This window comes from Gymnogyps californianus, chromosome Z (assembly GCF_018139145.2).
Source record: "Gymnogyps californianus isolate 813 chromosome Z, ASM1813914v2, whole genome shotgun sequence".
NCBI classification, from domain to species: Eukaryota; Metazoa; Chordata; class Aves; order Accipitriformes; family Cathartidae; genus Gymnogyps; species Gymnogyps californianus.
The window spans coordinates 43421561-43438550 of NC_059500.1; the positions used below are offsets into that span (position 1 = coordinate 43421561).

Below are 16990 nucleotides of genomic sequence, written 5' to 3' on the forward strand. Positions count from 1 at the left end.
TGTGGCAACATCAGACTTTTGGGGTGTTTATCCCCTCTACTCCATTCCCTAGGTGGTACCTGCTCTTCAGAGGTGAGGGACATGTAAATAAATAAGCTAGCAAAACACAGAGAAAAGAAGGTCTGTGTCTTTTCCTGTAACATCCTTATGTATCCACAGTTTGGAGTGGCTTCCCTGACCCTGCATGTTTATCATGAATCAGGCAATTGAAAAACATGCGGTGCTTTTTGGCTGTTTTATCCTTCCATTTTCTATGGGGTCATGACTTGTCCAGGAGAAGACAACAGGCCAGTCTTCTGACTTCCAAGATTTTGGGGTGTTCTGTGGGTATTCTTGCTCCATGCAAAGGCTACAGAAGAGAGAAAGCAGCATTACTATTTTATGCCTTTTTGGTTGATCAAGCTTTTCCTCAGAGATCTGGCTAATGTTTCATTCTGAAGACGGATGCTACTTTACAGAAAAAAGATGACTGATTTAATTCCTCCTATAACTGGAAAGATGAAATGGATGTTTGGCATCAAGTGTTTTTTTTTCCTGAGTTTATTTGGCTAACTGCTATTGTTCCCATAGTTAACCACTGTGGTAATTCAGTAAAATATTACTTCGAGTAAATTAGTAAAACCCAGCTTAATTTAAATGTACAAAAATAGCTAAAGAAAGCAAGTACTTTGTAGTAGTGCAGTGTCAACTCATTGACGGAAAGGAAGTCTTGTGCAAATCCTAACCACTATTAATGTAGTCCTACAGTGCCAGAGAGCAGAGTCTTGGAAGTATGAACCTTTTCTTAATAATAGTGCTGAATTACAAGAACTTTTTCAGCAATTGTGTTTCCCTCTTGAAGTAGATTGTGTAGGATCAGGGATCTCCAAGTACCTTTGGGAATCCCATCGTTTTCCTATTACTGCAAAAGTAAATTGAAGAAATACTTTTTCTTTAGTCTTAAATCCATTCCTTCCTCACCCTGGCAATATCAGGATGTGAAAGTCAAGTGGCTTTATTGGTTATTCTCATATGACCAGTGTAGGTTTTAAAAACACATGGCAATCCAAGTTTTTCATATATGGTGTGTTTAGGCAGAATGAACATCGTATCTTCACCTTATCTGCTGGAAGTTGTATAATTCTGCTGTGTTTTGGTTAAAGGGAGTGATAAAAATATATAATTCTGCCTCAGAATTGCCCTCTTTCCCATTCTGGAAACATTATTCTAACACAATTCTCTTAAATAGTACACTTAAATAGCGCATTATAGCAAAATTAAAAACTTCCTTGGAGCAGAGAAGAACCAAAACTGAAAAACAAACAGAAGGAAAAAATAAATACTACTAGAAAGATAAAAGGCAGTGTCTTTGGTTCAATAGGGGAAGCTTCCTGGGTCTTGCAACAAAATAAATTTTTATTTTTCCTTCTAACGTTTTTAAGGACAATTTGTACATTAGGAAACTGGGCCTGAATTATTTGGTTTTAGAAAGCTCTGCTAAATCTGTGAAACCTCTTACTTGAAGGAAAATTTTCTTCAAATAATCAGAGGCATATCACTAAATTGAAGTGATAGTTTAGATGAAGTGTATTTTTTTACTCGGGGATGTGTAAAGACATGTGAGTGTGTGTTTGTGTATGGGCATCTGAGTAACATGGTATGGTATGCCAATTAACACTCCTGTGACTTGTGGTGTAGACACATCAGGTTTTGTACTCTGTCAGTAACCTCGTTAGAAATACTTACAGAAGAGTTGTTACCATTTGAAGGTAACAATTACTTTCTCCTACAGGACTGAATCTTAGTCTCAAATGTAATAATAACCTAACAGTAATTGCTGTTAATTGAACACTAACATGATTACACTTTCACCATTGGAAACGGTTGACCTGTGTGTTGTGACAATTTTGTGAAACTGCACTTAGTGGTACTTAGGACCTTTGTGAAGTGTTTTGAGATCTTTACGTTAAAATACTATGTTATATAATACAAAAATCTAAAAATCGATATTTATTTTTTAGAGATATGAATTCAGGAAGATTTTTATCGTATTGAATCTGGAGTTATCAATTCTTTTACTGGAGTTTTCTTGTAAATTACTGTGTTTAGAATTACTACGAACAAAATGAGGAACAAAATGAGGATGAATGTCCAAAACCTAGCCTTCTTTGTAGAGGAGGAAGTGGCGAAGACTTTAGCAGTTGCAAGTTACCTACAATCACTGCAAGACTGATTCATTTTACTTCATCTGCCTCTTTGTCCTTTTCGTAGAGAGGGAATGGCTTATGGATGCTTCATTTCTCTTTTTCTCCATGTGTTTCTATTTTCTCCTTTGTTTTGAAAACCTGGTTTGTTCTGGTAGAGGTCGGTTGCCAGAAGTGTTTGCTGAAGAAGTTGTTTCAGTTGATGGAAGTATTACAATAGATACGGCATTTTGAGAGGGAAAGGGTGAATAGTGATAAAAGTGGTAATTCAGGCCGTTACATGGAATTAGATATCCTATGAAAGTAACAGTAATGTTAATGTTTATATATTTATGTTGCTTTTATTTGTTAGGCAACAGCTTTAACAGTGATAGCCAGGCAACCTAAAGTTTATATATGCAAAATAGGAAAGCTGTACGATAAGTAGAAAAATGATCACACCCTTTTGTTGCCCCATACTATGATTTGCCATAGCAGAACGAGTCTGTGTTAGCTTTGGGCTCTTGAGATCTGTTTACTTCTAAACTGTGCTGCTGTAATTGCACTGTCCCATAGCTTTCCTTTCCCTAAATAAACAACGCATGTGTTCCATCTCATAGGAGGAGGGAACATGAAGTTTCCCTTCGTTAAGGGAAACTATTTTTTTATATACTTAATTTTTTAACTCACCTAACTTCCTACCAGTTACTCCCACTAGTTGAATTAGTTATCAGAGAGGAAGATAACTTTTTACTCTTTCGCCTGACATCAGAAAAATCTTATTTTGTTGCTATCAAAACTTTTTGTTTATAAAAAGAGGATCAGAAACTTCAGGACAGAGTAGTAGGATAACTGTAACAAAGTACATTTATGAAGATCTGGATTCTGCATTTAAATTGTACACCTAACCTCCCCTGTCTTCTCCTTTGGCATGACTCACATGTCTCTAACACTTGGAAGAGAATCTGCTAGGGTGACAAGAAGTTGTTTCATTGTGTTTCTCTTGCAGTGTTATTAAAACAGCTTTTTTCCAAGGACAGTAGTAATAATATGACCTTTAAAATGTAAGTTTCAGAAGCCTGTTCTATTATCCATATAGAAATTTTGATATAATCCTCGATAAAAGCTTGCTTGAATGTTCTAGTTGCAGCCCTATAGTGGTGACTTAGTGTTTGTCTTCCATGTCTGGTGCAGCCTAAAAGTAAATAAGACAGCAAGAAAAGTCAGGGCTCTGATTGCAGTGTACAAATAAAGTTCTTACTTATTCAGCTAATTCCTAAGCTTTCTCTGAGCCCTACTAAAAAAAAACCCAAAAACCCAAACCTCATGTGTGTAGGCATTTGTTATTCCAGTGTTTAGATATATAAAAGTGTTACAACTAGCATTTAATGGTGCATTTTAAATGGATAAATTTCCAACTTAAGTCACAGGATACCTTGTTTAAATCCTTATCATTTCATTGTACTGCTCATAAGCCATGGGTTAGGATCCATTATCCTAGGCTTCTTACAGACAATTACCAGTAACAAACAAATTTTCTTCATGAAGACTCATTTTTTTAGATTCTGTTACATGTCTGTGGAATTCTTTTTCAAAGAGCTTATGCTATTTCTTTTTCTTTCCAAAGGTTCGAATGTGAAACAGGAAAGGGTGACAAATTCTGATTTAGGTAGTTTGATACCTTATTAACATTTGTCAGCAACTGAAGGATGATTAGTATTGCACCAAGCCTTGTTTCAGCAATTCATAGCATACTTTATTAATTTAAATACAGTTCTTTGGTATAGCACACCATGAAACCTCCTCTCTGTTTACCCTAGTCCATTCTGTGCTCTGAAGTTGCTCAAGGGAAGCAACATCTTCTTTACAGTGCTCTTACAAACTATTTTTTGTGGACTGCTGTGTAAAAACACTTTCCTGCCTTGGACTGATTATCAGTCAGAAGTTGCTGCTTTCTGACATGTTAAGGAACACATCCTCCAAATGTCTTGTTTTCAAGACAGTGAAATAGACCAGTGTTACTCTCCCTTAATGTTATACCTGCCTCAAATATCTGCAGGTTTGCAGGAGTCTCCAAAGCAGCCTATCTTGCTATACAGCCCTATAAGGCAAGGTATTTGTATGAACCACACTTGTAGATTACAAGTCAGCGGGATCTGAATCTGTAAATGACTCAAGTTGTTGAGATGGCATAAATAAGTGTTTTGGCTTTTAAGCTGCATTATCAAGAATTTTTTTTTATCCCCTCCCACTCCCCCTCCCCCCCCCCCCCCCCCCCCCCCCCAAAAAAAAAAAAAAAAGACAAATCCATGGCTATGATGATGGTCTTTGTAATTGACTTCCATTCAGCTCCTGGACTGCTTGGACCTGATCACATGCCATTGCTCTCAATTTTGCAATCAATGTAAATTATACTATCCAGACCTAACTAATATCACTGTGCTTGAGCCTTTAGTTACTGACAGCCAAGCACTACAGCCACAGGCTTTTTCTGATTCATTTGGGAAATCCTTTTACAAAACAGAAGATGTTCCCTCCCATGTAAGAGAATTCTTTAAATGGGCACCATAAAATCAGCTAGTCCACAGAGACCATTGACACAAAGCAACCTTGCCTGCTGTGTCTCAGGCATATTGCTTTCTCCTGTGGATTTAAGAACCCAGAGGAATTTGTTTTGAAGTAGACTGCATTTCTGCCTGATCTCCCTCATATAAATCATTCTGGTAGGTTGGAGTGCTAATTTGGGAAAATTACAGAGAATATATCAAAAGGAATATAAAAATATGATCCTTTTTCCATGCTTGCTGCATTGATTGTAGCCACTGTTGTAAGGCTCCAAATGGTTGATGCGCATACAGAGAGAATACAAGACCAGATCCATTGGCTGGCCCAATTAGTCCTTAAGAAACATCAGAGCTTTCAAAAAATTATGAAGATAATAAGTAGAAAACTGACATGATGAAGCCTAGAGATTAAACAAATATAGTTATTATTAATGGATTATGGCCAAAAGAGTATTGCCAGAAAGACCAGCATAAAACTATAATGCTATTCAAGCTCAGATTTAGTTTTTAACACTGTCAATAGTTTTCTGAGGGGAATGAAGAAGGAGAAATTATAGCTATTTTGGTATTCCTCAGGCTCACATTTCCTTGTTTCAGAATCCAATACTATTCCCAAAAATTCCAGTTTTCTTATTCTGGGATCATTTTTTAAATACTTGTAGAAATTAGTGAAGAAGCTCTTAAATTTAGGAGAGATGTGATTTGCTAAAAAGAATTGAATGAGTGTTCATAAGATTTCTGGCAAATAATGTGGAAATTGTTACAAGTATTCATGTATTCCCAGAAGGCCATGGAAAACGTTGACTGCTGATGTCAAAAGTGTATTGGACTGAAAAGTCATCTACACCATCTAGATTTTGTTTTTGGAACATTACAGCTGAACTAGTAGTTATATCTTGATGACCAATTTGAATTCAGTGGTACTTACAGAAACCTTCAGTTTTGTCTGTCATTTTGGGTTTTTCTTTTTGTTTTAATGCTTTGATAACAATTATTGGTGTCCCAAAAGAGAGACCTCTAAGAAGGTACAATTTTATCAGGGGCAACAAGCATGACTTTTTTCTTTTTGTCCCCCCAAATAATGTCAATTTTTGGGTAAAGTGAAAGGATTAGTAAAGTCTAAGAAGTTCTTGATAACATTTATAGTTGCATAAACTGGATTAATGATGAGTCCTTAGATTTTTTTCATGTTTGAGTGCCAATGTCAAAAGTTATGCTCCAAATGTGCTCTTTATATTAGTGGAAGGAAACTGAAGCCAGTAATTAGCAGTAGTGATACCACACATCATACGTGATTGATTCTTCTTCTGCATTAAACTTATGCTTCTCCATCTCACAAGGTTTCACTAGAATTACTTTTGACTTGTACTAGCGTAAATGAGAGAAAAATTAAGCCAATAAATGAGAACCTGTATTTTCATCTCTGTCTCCACCACCAGAAATTAGAAGCCAGCAAAAGATGTTGCCTGACAAAGACTCTTAAAGAAAGAAAAATTGTTGTCTCCAGGAAAGTATAGTACCTCTGGGAACAAGAAGGCATAGCTGAGGATTAATAAAGAGTTGAAATCTATGTGAAGGGGCATTACTTTTTTAAGAGAAGCAGCACTGATGTGGAGAACTGTATATCAGTAGGGTGCAAGCTATCATGAGTCTGCCCGAGTAAACCCAGGGAAGCAGAAACAGTGTTCACTGAGGAAATGCTGTTTCTTTTTAAAAAGTTGAATCAGTTTTTTGATTGGTGCAACTTCTTGGCATATATCACAGTTTATTTTGTAAGTTTTGTCACATAGTGCAAAGTCATCTTAATTGTATGGCAGAACGTACAGAACTGATAAATAAAACAATGAAAGATCTTGGACAACTTTGTAGTAGTAAGTCTAGATAGGCAACTGAATAAAACCTCTTCTCCAGGCTAAACAAACCCAGCTCTCTCAGTCTGTCTTCATAGGAGAGGTGCCTCAGCGCTCTGGTCATCTTCATGGCCCTCTGGACTCGCTCCAACAGGTCCATGTCCTTCTTATGCTGGGGGCAGTTTAGCTGAATGCACTACTCCAGGTGGGGTCTCATGAGAGCGGAGTAGAGGGGGAGAATCACGTCCCTCAACCTACTGGTCACGCTTCTTTTGATGCAGCCCAGGACACAATTGGCTTTCTGGGCTGCAGGCGCACATTGCCGGGTCATATTGAGCTGCTAGTCAACCAACACCCCCAAGTCCTTCTCCTCAGGGCTGCTCTCAATCCATTCTTTGCCCAGCGTATGTTTGTGCTTGGGATTGCCCCGACCTGTGTGTGGGACCTTGCACCTGGCCTTGTTGAACTTCATGAGGTTCGCACAGGCCCACCTCTCAAGCCTGTCAAGGTCCCTCTGGATGGCATCCCTTCCCTCCAGCATGTCGACCGCACCACACAGCTTGGTGTCATCGGCAAACTTGTTGAGGGTGCACTCAATCCCACTGTCCATGTCACCAACAAAGACGTTAAACAGCTCCGGTCCCAATACCGACCCCTGAGGAACACCACTTGTCGCTGGTCTCCACTTGGACATTGAGCCGTTGACCACAACTCTTTGAGTGCGACCAGCCAGCCAATTCCTTATCGACAGAGTGGTCCACCTGTCAAATCCATGTCTCTCCAATTTAGAGACAAGGATGTCATGCAGGACAGTGTCAAATGCTTTGCACAAGTCCAGGTAGATGATGTCCGTTGCTCTTCCGTTATCCACCAACGCTGTAACCCCATCGTAGAAAGCCACCAAATTTGTCAGGCATGATTTGCCCTTAGTGAAGCCATGTTGGCTGTCACCAATCACCTCCTTATTTTCCATGTGCCTTAGCATAGTTTCCAGGAGGATCTTACTCCATGATCTTGCTAGGCACAGAGGTGAGACTGACTAGCCTGTAGTTCCCCAGGTCTTTATTCTTTTGGAAGTACACAAGGGCAATAGAATACAGAACTTGAGCTTGATAAGATATAAGATAATTTAAAAAAAAAAAAAATTATCCTGTTTCACAAGAACATTATCTTGTGTTTAGTAGAGTACCATTTCTTGCTATTTGCTGTGAGAAGGTAGGGACCCTTCGTGATTTGTCCAGATATTTTGGGGATGCGTGGACATGATCTGGAAGAAAATACCCTTTGTTAGAACTTTGGAGATTTGGGTTCTGATAACAGAGAACATATGTTTTCCTTATCTCTAAGACACACTTTTTTCACATTGAACTTGGAGGTTTTTATTTCCTCTTGAGTCAACAACAGTGGCAGCTATATTTTGTTAAGTAGTGAGCAGTAGCATCATTCTCCTGGACTGTCTAAAAAGGGGGGTGGGATTGTATGTGTGTAAACAGAGGATAAATTTATTAAAAAATAACAAGAACACTCCTTTCAGTATACCTTTACCTAATTTAAAATGGAAAGAGGTTTGTGTCTTCACCTCAATGCAGTCTAGATATGAGAGTTGAATCCCTCAGTTTTTTTGCTTGACCAAGTTTTCATCTGTTGTCTTCTCTGCATGTGTGTCAGTGTGTATGTTTGCATGTATATCTGTCTCTACACAGATACATACATTCATGTATTTGTTACTGAAATGTGTATATAATACTTCCAGGACAAATTGGAAATTGTTCCACTGTATTTCTTTGGTAGTTCTGACTCCATAGGCTTTAACTAAATTTTAAGTATTTAGGAGGATGATGGATTTATTAGGGATTATTTCCTATTAGCAATTCCCAATTTTAGACATTACTTTTTGAGAATCTCCATAATTTATAGTACAAATTGAAACTAGAGACAATTTCTAATAATCTTGCTTTTCTTTTTTAGTAGTAACTTCTGTTACATTTGTGGTAACATTAAGAACTTTTTAAATCAATCTCTCTGAAAGGCAAATTCCTTCCCTCCTTTCCATTCTCTTAGCTACCATTAGAGTATAAATCTGTCAAGTTGGTTAACTAGTCATCATTTAAAAAGCACGTTTTATATACTCTAAGATTGTACCTGGAAAATGAAAAATGAAGGCTTTCTTTAAAATGAGCTTAATTAAATACAAATTTTAATGTGAATGCTTCATCCATTTAATCTAAATAATACTGGACTGGAGTAAGTGTAGTCTGAAATAAGGGCCCATATGTATGTTTATTAATTCACTTTATGTCATAATATCATATTTAGCACTATTTGTCTTTGTTTGAACACACCATATCATCACTCATTCATAATTTACTTAGTACTCTTATTTATTCTCATTCATTCACCGTTTACTTTAAGGTCTTCCCCAATAAATCAACATTACTGTTTCCTTCCTACTCCATCACTAAGTTTGTTCACATGAATACAAATTTTGGTAAAATCTGTATCTTTGAATATTTTGGAGTTTTACTGTCTTTTCTATCTTTGTGTTGTCCAAGTGTCCCGAATTCAGTTGCTAATGAGTGGTTCAGTTGGTAGAATAGATGGTAGGTATTCTGTTTAACACTGTCTTTTAGTGTGAAAGGTAAATAATATGCTGATCCCTGTTGAGATCTATATACTTTCCATAAAAAAATGAAGTTTTTTTCTGTTCTTCCTCATTTCTGGAACTCCCTGTGATGGTTGTCTCCTTTTTCCATCTTCACAACGTTCTTTGTGGTACTTGATTTTTCAACTTGCATATACACGTTGGTGATACGGCCAATATGAAAAATTATTCCTGTTGATCATGTTCACCGTATATGAGCTATCTGCAAACATAGAAAATGAAGTAAACTTTACTGTTTTGTTTGTTTTGAATTAGGCTCATGCACAGTTAATTCGAGAAATCGATGTAGAGAAGGTGTCAACTTTTGAGAACCCGTATGTAGATGCAATAAGAAGCTTATGGAATGACCCTGGAATTCAGGAGTGTTACGATAGACGACGGGAGTATCAATTATCGGATTCAACTAAATAGTAAGTACATAGTGGCTACAAACAACTATATATCATTTTTTGTTTCTAACAAAGTAATTTTTACTTTTTAGTTTCTTATAGTATATGTCTGTGTACATGTTTGCATGCATATGCAGCACAAACATACCTTAATACACACTACATTGAATTCAGAGGATACTTTAAGGAGTGGAATACGTCTAGTTTAGGGTTATATCTGTGTTTGTTTCACAGAATGACAGTCTATGATCATTTGAAGCCTTAAAGTAAGATTCTAACTGGGGATAGTTAATCACTGATGTTTTTGTTTTCTTTTGTTGTACCTGTTCAAGCCCTTACTCTCCTCTGTCACGCACTCACAAAGGCAAGCGGGACAGAAATATTTTCATGTAGTATGACAGTAGTGAATACTGGGAAGTGCAATCAAGGTAGACTCCGTACAATTCATAAAAATTGTAATGCCCCAGAACTCCTATTTTCCCAGGTTTTTCCCTTTTCCCTCACAGATTGCTTTTGCAGTCCTGGTGGTGAGGTAAATAGTACTAAGCAAGGGTTCTTGTGTTTTATTGAACTGCCTTTCTTTTATGGAAACAAAGCCTAAACGTTAAAGAACATGGCTGCCAGGAAGACAACAGGAAAAGCACTTTAAGTTAAACCCTGTTTGTTATAGATCAACAATAATAAAAATGCACATGTGACTAAACTATGTCTGAAATGTTATGCCTTTATTTTCTTGGGGCAGGAATGTGATAAAATAGCACTGTGAAATTTAACATTGGAATCTGAGCACTGCCTGAAGATTGACTCCATGAAATTCAGTTACTCTTGAGTAATGTAGCATATAGCTCAGATAAAATTTCTCACCTGTTGTCAAAGAAGTGGATGATGGTGAGGGATGATGAGCTTTTGATGTTGACCAACGTTGAACAATACAGCATAGTTAGTTACTAAAGCTGTGGCAAAAACCTCCATGGTCTCCACATGAATTTCTGTATTAGCTATGAAAATTACTCTGATGATATCATTCCAGTCGCCATTTGTCAGGTGTATATGAATGGAAGCCTCTTATTGAGGAAAGCACAGAAGAACAGAAAGGCACAATGAAGCTCCCGTTAAGCTCATTGGAACAGGGCTATAGACATGAGAGGTCTGGAATGACATTTATCTGCACAGTAGTCTGGGGATTCTTATCTAGCACAACACTTTATATGTGATTTAGTCAAGACAAACTTATTAGTATCTTACTGATGCAATTTAGGCAGCTGAAGAGCTACAGATGCATGACATAGGTCTCCTCAGATTTGCTCTGATGCTATCACTACACCATGTTCTTCTCCTGCTGTATTTGCCCCATGCGTAGGGTTCCTGTTGTCTACGCAGTTGGCTGTTCTGCGGAGCTGGTTACCTTCCCAACCTATCACTTTTAGCATTTGTGTATGCATATTTTGGTGCAGTGGTACAAAGCACAGTGGCATCTCTCTTGTATTTTTTGGATTCTCACAGTCCCCAAAGATACCATACTGTGTTGGGGTTTTCAGTGGTAAGAAAACAAACAGAGTATTACATAAAGTGAAAAACTTTAGGGTGCATAAACGGTGAAGAGAAAATTTCAGAGACAGGTTTCTGACAATATACTTTAATATTGTTTCCGTACTGAAATGAGCAGCAAGCATAAGTAGGTGAAGCAGAGCTTGTGTTATAAGTTGAATTTCTTGTATTTGTAGGTCCTAACTTTGTTTCCACAACAGATGTGATACTGTTTTTAAAGTTGAAGTAAACGTATGTATTTTGTGTGCTTGCCTTAGAGGATAAAAAACTTACTCTCCAAAGTAGGAAATAGTCATCTGATGCTACTTCAGATCAGATTGTGCTGAATACAATAGTTTTGACCTAGTTCTAATGAAATTGTCACCACAGTGGATCTTTTCAGTAGTATTAAAAATAGTAGGGAATAATTCATTAAGTAGCTATAAAAGCAAATTGCTAGTACATTGCCTTGCAAAAGGTAAATGTACTAGTTGATTGTTTGTCTTTCAAGCTCAACATCTTTAGCAATTTAACATGAATTTTTGCAGATTTGGTGACTTTAACTATAATCTATTATAGTGCATACTATGGATTTCTGCAAAATCTGTTTTAAATTAGAATTGTGAATCACTGTATATGAGTCTTTAGAAGACCCTCTCGTATATTTGTCCTTGCAGTAGAGTTTTTTCAGGTATCTAAGTCCAGTAAAAGGAATTAGCAGAAACCAAAGAAACATTGTTTCAAAAATACAGTGTGTATGTTTAGCAATAAAACACCCAAAGAGAATTTGCTAGCTTTAAATCCCTGTCACAAAGCAAGAAAACAAAATGCTTAAAAGTTACTGCTGGGATTCACAAGGCAGTAAGACAGAAATGAGCACCCAGTGCCCATTGACTTGGTGAGTCTTAGTAATTTCTTCTGCCTTGATGTATAAACCAAAGTGGTTTGTTGGCCACCAGATCTCTTGTAAGCATATGTGTCGATATGTCTTGTAAGCATGTGTGTCAGTATTTTTAAGCATAAGTGTCAGTATGTCACACATGTTCTTCATTCATCCCTTGCATGAGCCTCTCATCTTCTCAGTAGTTTTCCCCTGTATTTTTACAGTAGTAGTATTTTCAGTTTGTTCCCTGTATTGCTTTTTTTCACCTGTCAACGTTATTACACATTGTCTTTCTAAATCTCTTCCTCTGTATTTTCTGTCTCTTTTATTGTTTCTAAATTCTGATTCTGGTTTCTAATATATCCTGTATGTTTCTATATTTTCACTTTCTGTCATCTTTTGACCTGCTTTGTCATTGTTAGCTACACTTTAGATGTTTTTTGACCCACTGCTAGTACCCTGAAAGAATACATCAGATGTGTGTTTACCAGAAGTGAGGGTAGGGTCTAAGAAAGAAAATTTTGTGCATCATGGGAGTACATTTGAACCTCTTGGAGGCTCAGCAAATACATTCCATTCTCTTCCCTTGCCATTGGATGCTCCAGAGGTTGGGTGTTCATTTGTTTTTTAAAAGCAATTTCTAGACTTCTCTGTGGTAAGGTCAAGAGCACATCAGGTAAACAGAGATTATTCATTTCCCACATACATTACAGGGTGACTTAGCCACTTACCACTAAACCACTTCCCGTTAAGATACTGTTCACAGTGTGAGACAGATGTAAACCAACACCACACTGTGGACTGCCTTAAGTAACAGCTGTGTGAGATGAGATCATTCAATATGTACTGTATACGATGTCAAGACCTTAACCCAAATATAAACAGGTTACCAGTCAACAGTCTGATTATATCATGGCTTTTCAAAGCCTGAAGAAAGGAGAGGCAACAGTCTTACTGTTGTCAGGAAGAGAGACCGTTGTCATAAGTAACATTTCACATTTATGTGACAACTTACAGAATTTGGGTTGCAACTAGAATTTGTGGAGATCCGTCACCGTTTTTGCCCAATATGACACTAAGGGCTTTCCGTTCATGAAGAAAAAATAGGAGGTGTTTAGAACTAGAAAGTGTCCCAGAGCCTTGCTGAAAAGCTTAATCTTTCTCTGGCCCCGTGAAATGGAAGTATTATGGCATTGTGTACCTCCAACCAAGGACTTTCTAGTTGCTGCACAAGCACTGAGGATATCTGTTTAGTTTTCCTTCCATGGCTGTGTTTTCTAACACTTCAGATAATTAAATACAATTTTCCCTCAAGATTCTACCCCACTGTGTTAGCTATGCCAGTGGGTATTTAATGCCCCACTTTGTTGTTATTTAATGCACTGCTTTATTAGTCATACATGTCATGACATTCTCAGACATACATGAGAGTCCTTCAGGCTTTTGTTTCTGCATTTGCTATCACCTTTAATAACTTAGTTCCTACATTTATACAGCTATGCATATACCTGTGATCATGTGAGTTGAGTTAGCTGGACAGTTTGTACAGAAATGCAGATTCCAGTATTTTACCATGTTATAAGAGCTCCAGGGTGTGGCTCTGAGGACATCTTCAGAATATCACTGATTGTTAACAGGGAAGAAAGAGATGAATCCTAATGATGTCTGCTCATTAAAGTTCATGTTTCACCTTTTGTGAAACCATTGCATGAATTGCAGTTTGTATGACAGTATCCCATCTGAGTTTGAAGTTTTTCATAACTTCAGCTGAACAATTAATTCCTTCATATCTGTCCGTTAAAAATAACATTTTGCTTCCCTGTTCCACTTCTGAAACAGGTGCATTTCAGTGGAATTACTGTGTGCTAAATAGGATGTGCTTAGGGGCACACAAGGGGAAAGATCAGTATATGAATCTAAGTTTTTACTACAGCAGTTTACTCCATTTGCTGGTATTGCCTCTAGCGATCAGAGCATTCATTCTTTTATTTCATAAAGCTGTAGGGAATTCTTAGGGCATCATGGGTCTGTGTGAGCCTTTCAGAAGGACTAATATTGTCCTCAGTTGAGACCTACCGTGCGGCTGACACTGGTATAGCACATTATGAACAACTGTCTATGTGATACCTGTGTAAGTCATTTGTTGGGAGCGAGAAAACCATCTACTCATAAGATACATAAGCACATCATTATTTAATAAACATTTTAATACTGTTCATTGATTCTTTCTTCCCTTCATTTGTAAAAATGTACTTGAAGGTTCTAAAGCTATATTTGGGGGCAATTTTTGTTGCAGAATGGTAGATTCTGCTTTTATGTATTCACAATTTACACAGCCATACTTGTGTAAGGTTTGCAGTGAGTTAAAAATGGCAAATAAAAATGAAAGTCTGAAGATGAAGTTCAAGTACTAGCAGCAGAACCATGCTAACCCTATATTATGCCTTACATATAGTCCCCAAGTACAAAAGGAAGGTCTGAAGAAAGATGGGACATGAAATCTGCTGCACACCAAACCACTGCATCCTACAGAAAAACTGAAGATTATGCAACAGAACTAGGGAAATTCAGAAGGGGAAGTGGGGTTATATAAAGCAGTGTACAGTATGTATTTCTTTCAGGATCCTTTTTTTCATGCAGTGCTGAATATGTTTTTAATATTTGTATAATTTTTAAACCATATTTCCTATTAAGAAAAGTTTGCACAAGCATTTTTTTATTTGATGACTTGCTTTTTTTAGCCTTTGCTAAGGTTGGCTTTTAGCCATGTAGGAAATTGAGGGAGACAGCTAGGTAGGATTTGGGTAGCATAAGGATAAAAAGAATACAGTGCAGACTTCTTCCTACCTCACTGCAAAGATCTTAGGTTTACTGTGTTTACTTTAGATAAAGCTTAGATAGTTCTGGAAACTGGTAAATGTGCCTCAACTTTTCGCTAGTGGTGTAGAGGCTGAGAAATGCAAACCACTACAGAAATTCTGAAAATGTGTCCAATACTTGTTTACACTTAGCTTTGCTCATGGCTCATGTTTGTACACTGAAAATTGATTCAGTTTACTGTGCTGCTGCATATTAGCAAAGAAGACACTTGTGCCAGTTATTCCGGCAGCTCTCTGAGGCAGGAAAGATCCTGCTACAGCAACTTTAACATTTTGCATATATGTTGAAAGACAAGCAAGTTGTATGCATTTTCAAAAATGCAGAAAAAGGCTTTTCCCTTTCAAAGCTTGTTTTCCAGCACATGGTCAAAATTAGTGCTAGTTTGGGGTAGTCTCATCAGCCAGTTCAGAGTTTTGCAAAACAAACAAACTCGAACCCCCCAAAACCGCACCAAACCCCCAAAACAGTGTGGAGGGTAGCCCCACCCAATTCCAGAAGAGCCAGGCTCCAAAGGACAGAGATATATCAAATCTTATTAAATAGTTTGCCTGATTAGCCTTAGTCGTAGACTTTGGTTAGGGTTTTATTTTCACTTGCACCGCCACTGTATGTGTATGAGAGAGCGCGTTTTGTAGAGGGTCATACCTATGAACTATCCTAACTTCAAGGAAAATACATTTTTTTTTGCATTAAACCTGAGAGCTTTAGTGTTGAAGGGATATACATGTTTATGGTTACTATCATACCTGGAAAAAGTCAGCCATGCGGTATCTGTCTTACACGTGGTTGAACACAGTGAAAGCATTTGCATGTGAAATGTTGCTGGTAAGCCTTGCTTTTATAGCTGTGGTTACACTGAAATCGCCCAACAAACTTTATGTTAAACAACAGACTTCGTAGTTTCTTGAGCTTTGTCCCTTCCCTTTTCCCCTGTACTCTCATTCTCCCCATATAGATAAAGAAACAGTCAGTTTGCTGGCTGGGTGGTAACAAGTCGTCTTTACTGGTTTTAGACTGACCCTTTTATCAGTGCCAATAATTACATCTATCTCAACATGTTTGGTTTTGTTTTAGAGATTTCTCTTGGAGTCTTTCTGGTATGGTGCCAGGCAGATCCCTTCTGCTCAGCAGTGCGTTTCAGAGGCACTCTGCTCCCCAGGGACTTCTGTGCTCACAAGGTCTCACAGGCAGACTCCTTCTAAGCACAGGGTTTATTAGTGTGCTAGTGAGTATTAATTCAGCATCTTGCTACATCAGTTTTGCCTGCTGAGTTTGGGAAGAGTTACTAGGCAGTACTGATGAATAGAGCAATCTCATTTTTCACCTCGGAAAGGGAAACGAGTGTTATAGATGGATGAAGGCTGTGGCTTTTCTACTTTTGTCTGCCCATGCCTTAATGCCTTCTCTTGATTAATTGGACTATACACGAAACTTAGTTTAAAGTTACAGAAATTCATCTTATGGAATTATTCTTGAGAAAATGCTACTTTGTCACCTGATTACTTGCAACAAAAAACTGACCTCAAAGATGCTGGAAAATAGTAGCTCATGGCTGGAGGAGGGTGTTTGTTTGAAGTGCCTGCCCCATGTGTCTTCATGTTGAAGGTGCTTCAAGACCTCATTCACTGAAAGTAAATTCAAATAAGTTTTGATGTTCTGTCTTCGTTAGGTGATGTAGCTCCAGGAAATGAATGAAGACTGAATGTTGAGCTACCTGTTCATGGTGACGGGGGTTATATTTGACTCCTTGAAGAAGGTTATTGGTTAAAACAACTCTGGTCTGTTTATTAAAGTTAGGAGTCTCACTTGTTTGCCTGATTTCTGTATGGGAAAGGCATGTAAGTACAGAGCCAGTCAGTCTACTCCCATGATCCCGCTCCTGCTGTTTATTTTGAAATGTGGACAAACAGTACCTTTGAAATGTGCTCTCTTTCAAGGGGATCGTTAGCACCTACATAGCCTGGCAGCTTCCCTGAAGCTGGCTGCAGGCTTGGACCTTGTTATAGGTGATGTAAAGTGCATTAAAAATAAGTACTTCTCTCTCAGTGCTGACTGGGAAACAAAAGGCTTTGT

At 37.8% G+C, this 16990-nt stretch overlaps 1 protein-coding gene across 1 annotated transcript in view; it reads left to right on the plus strand.

Moving 5' to 3' along the window:
- The window catches only part of GNAQ (G protein subunit alpha q), a 137320-nt gene that overhangs the window by 90085 nt on the left and 30245 nt on the right, over window positions 1-16990 (plus strand). Inside the window, exon 3 of the mRNA XM_050912575.1 lies at window positions 9494-9648. Coding sequence (XP_050768532.1) covers window positions 9494-9648 — 155 coding nt within the window. The remainder of the gene's footprint in view (window positions 1-9493; window positions 9649-16990) is intronic.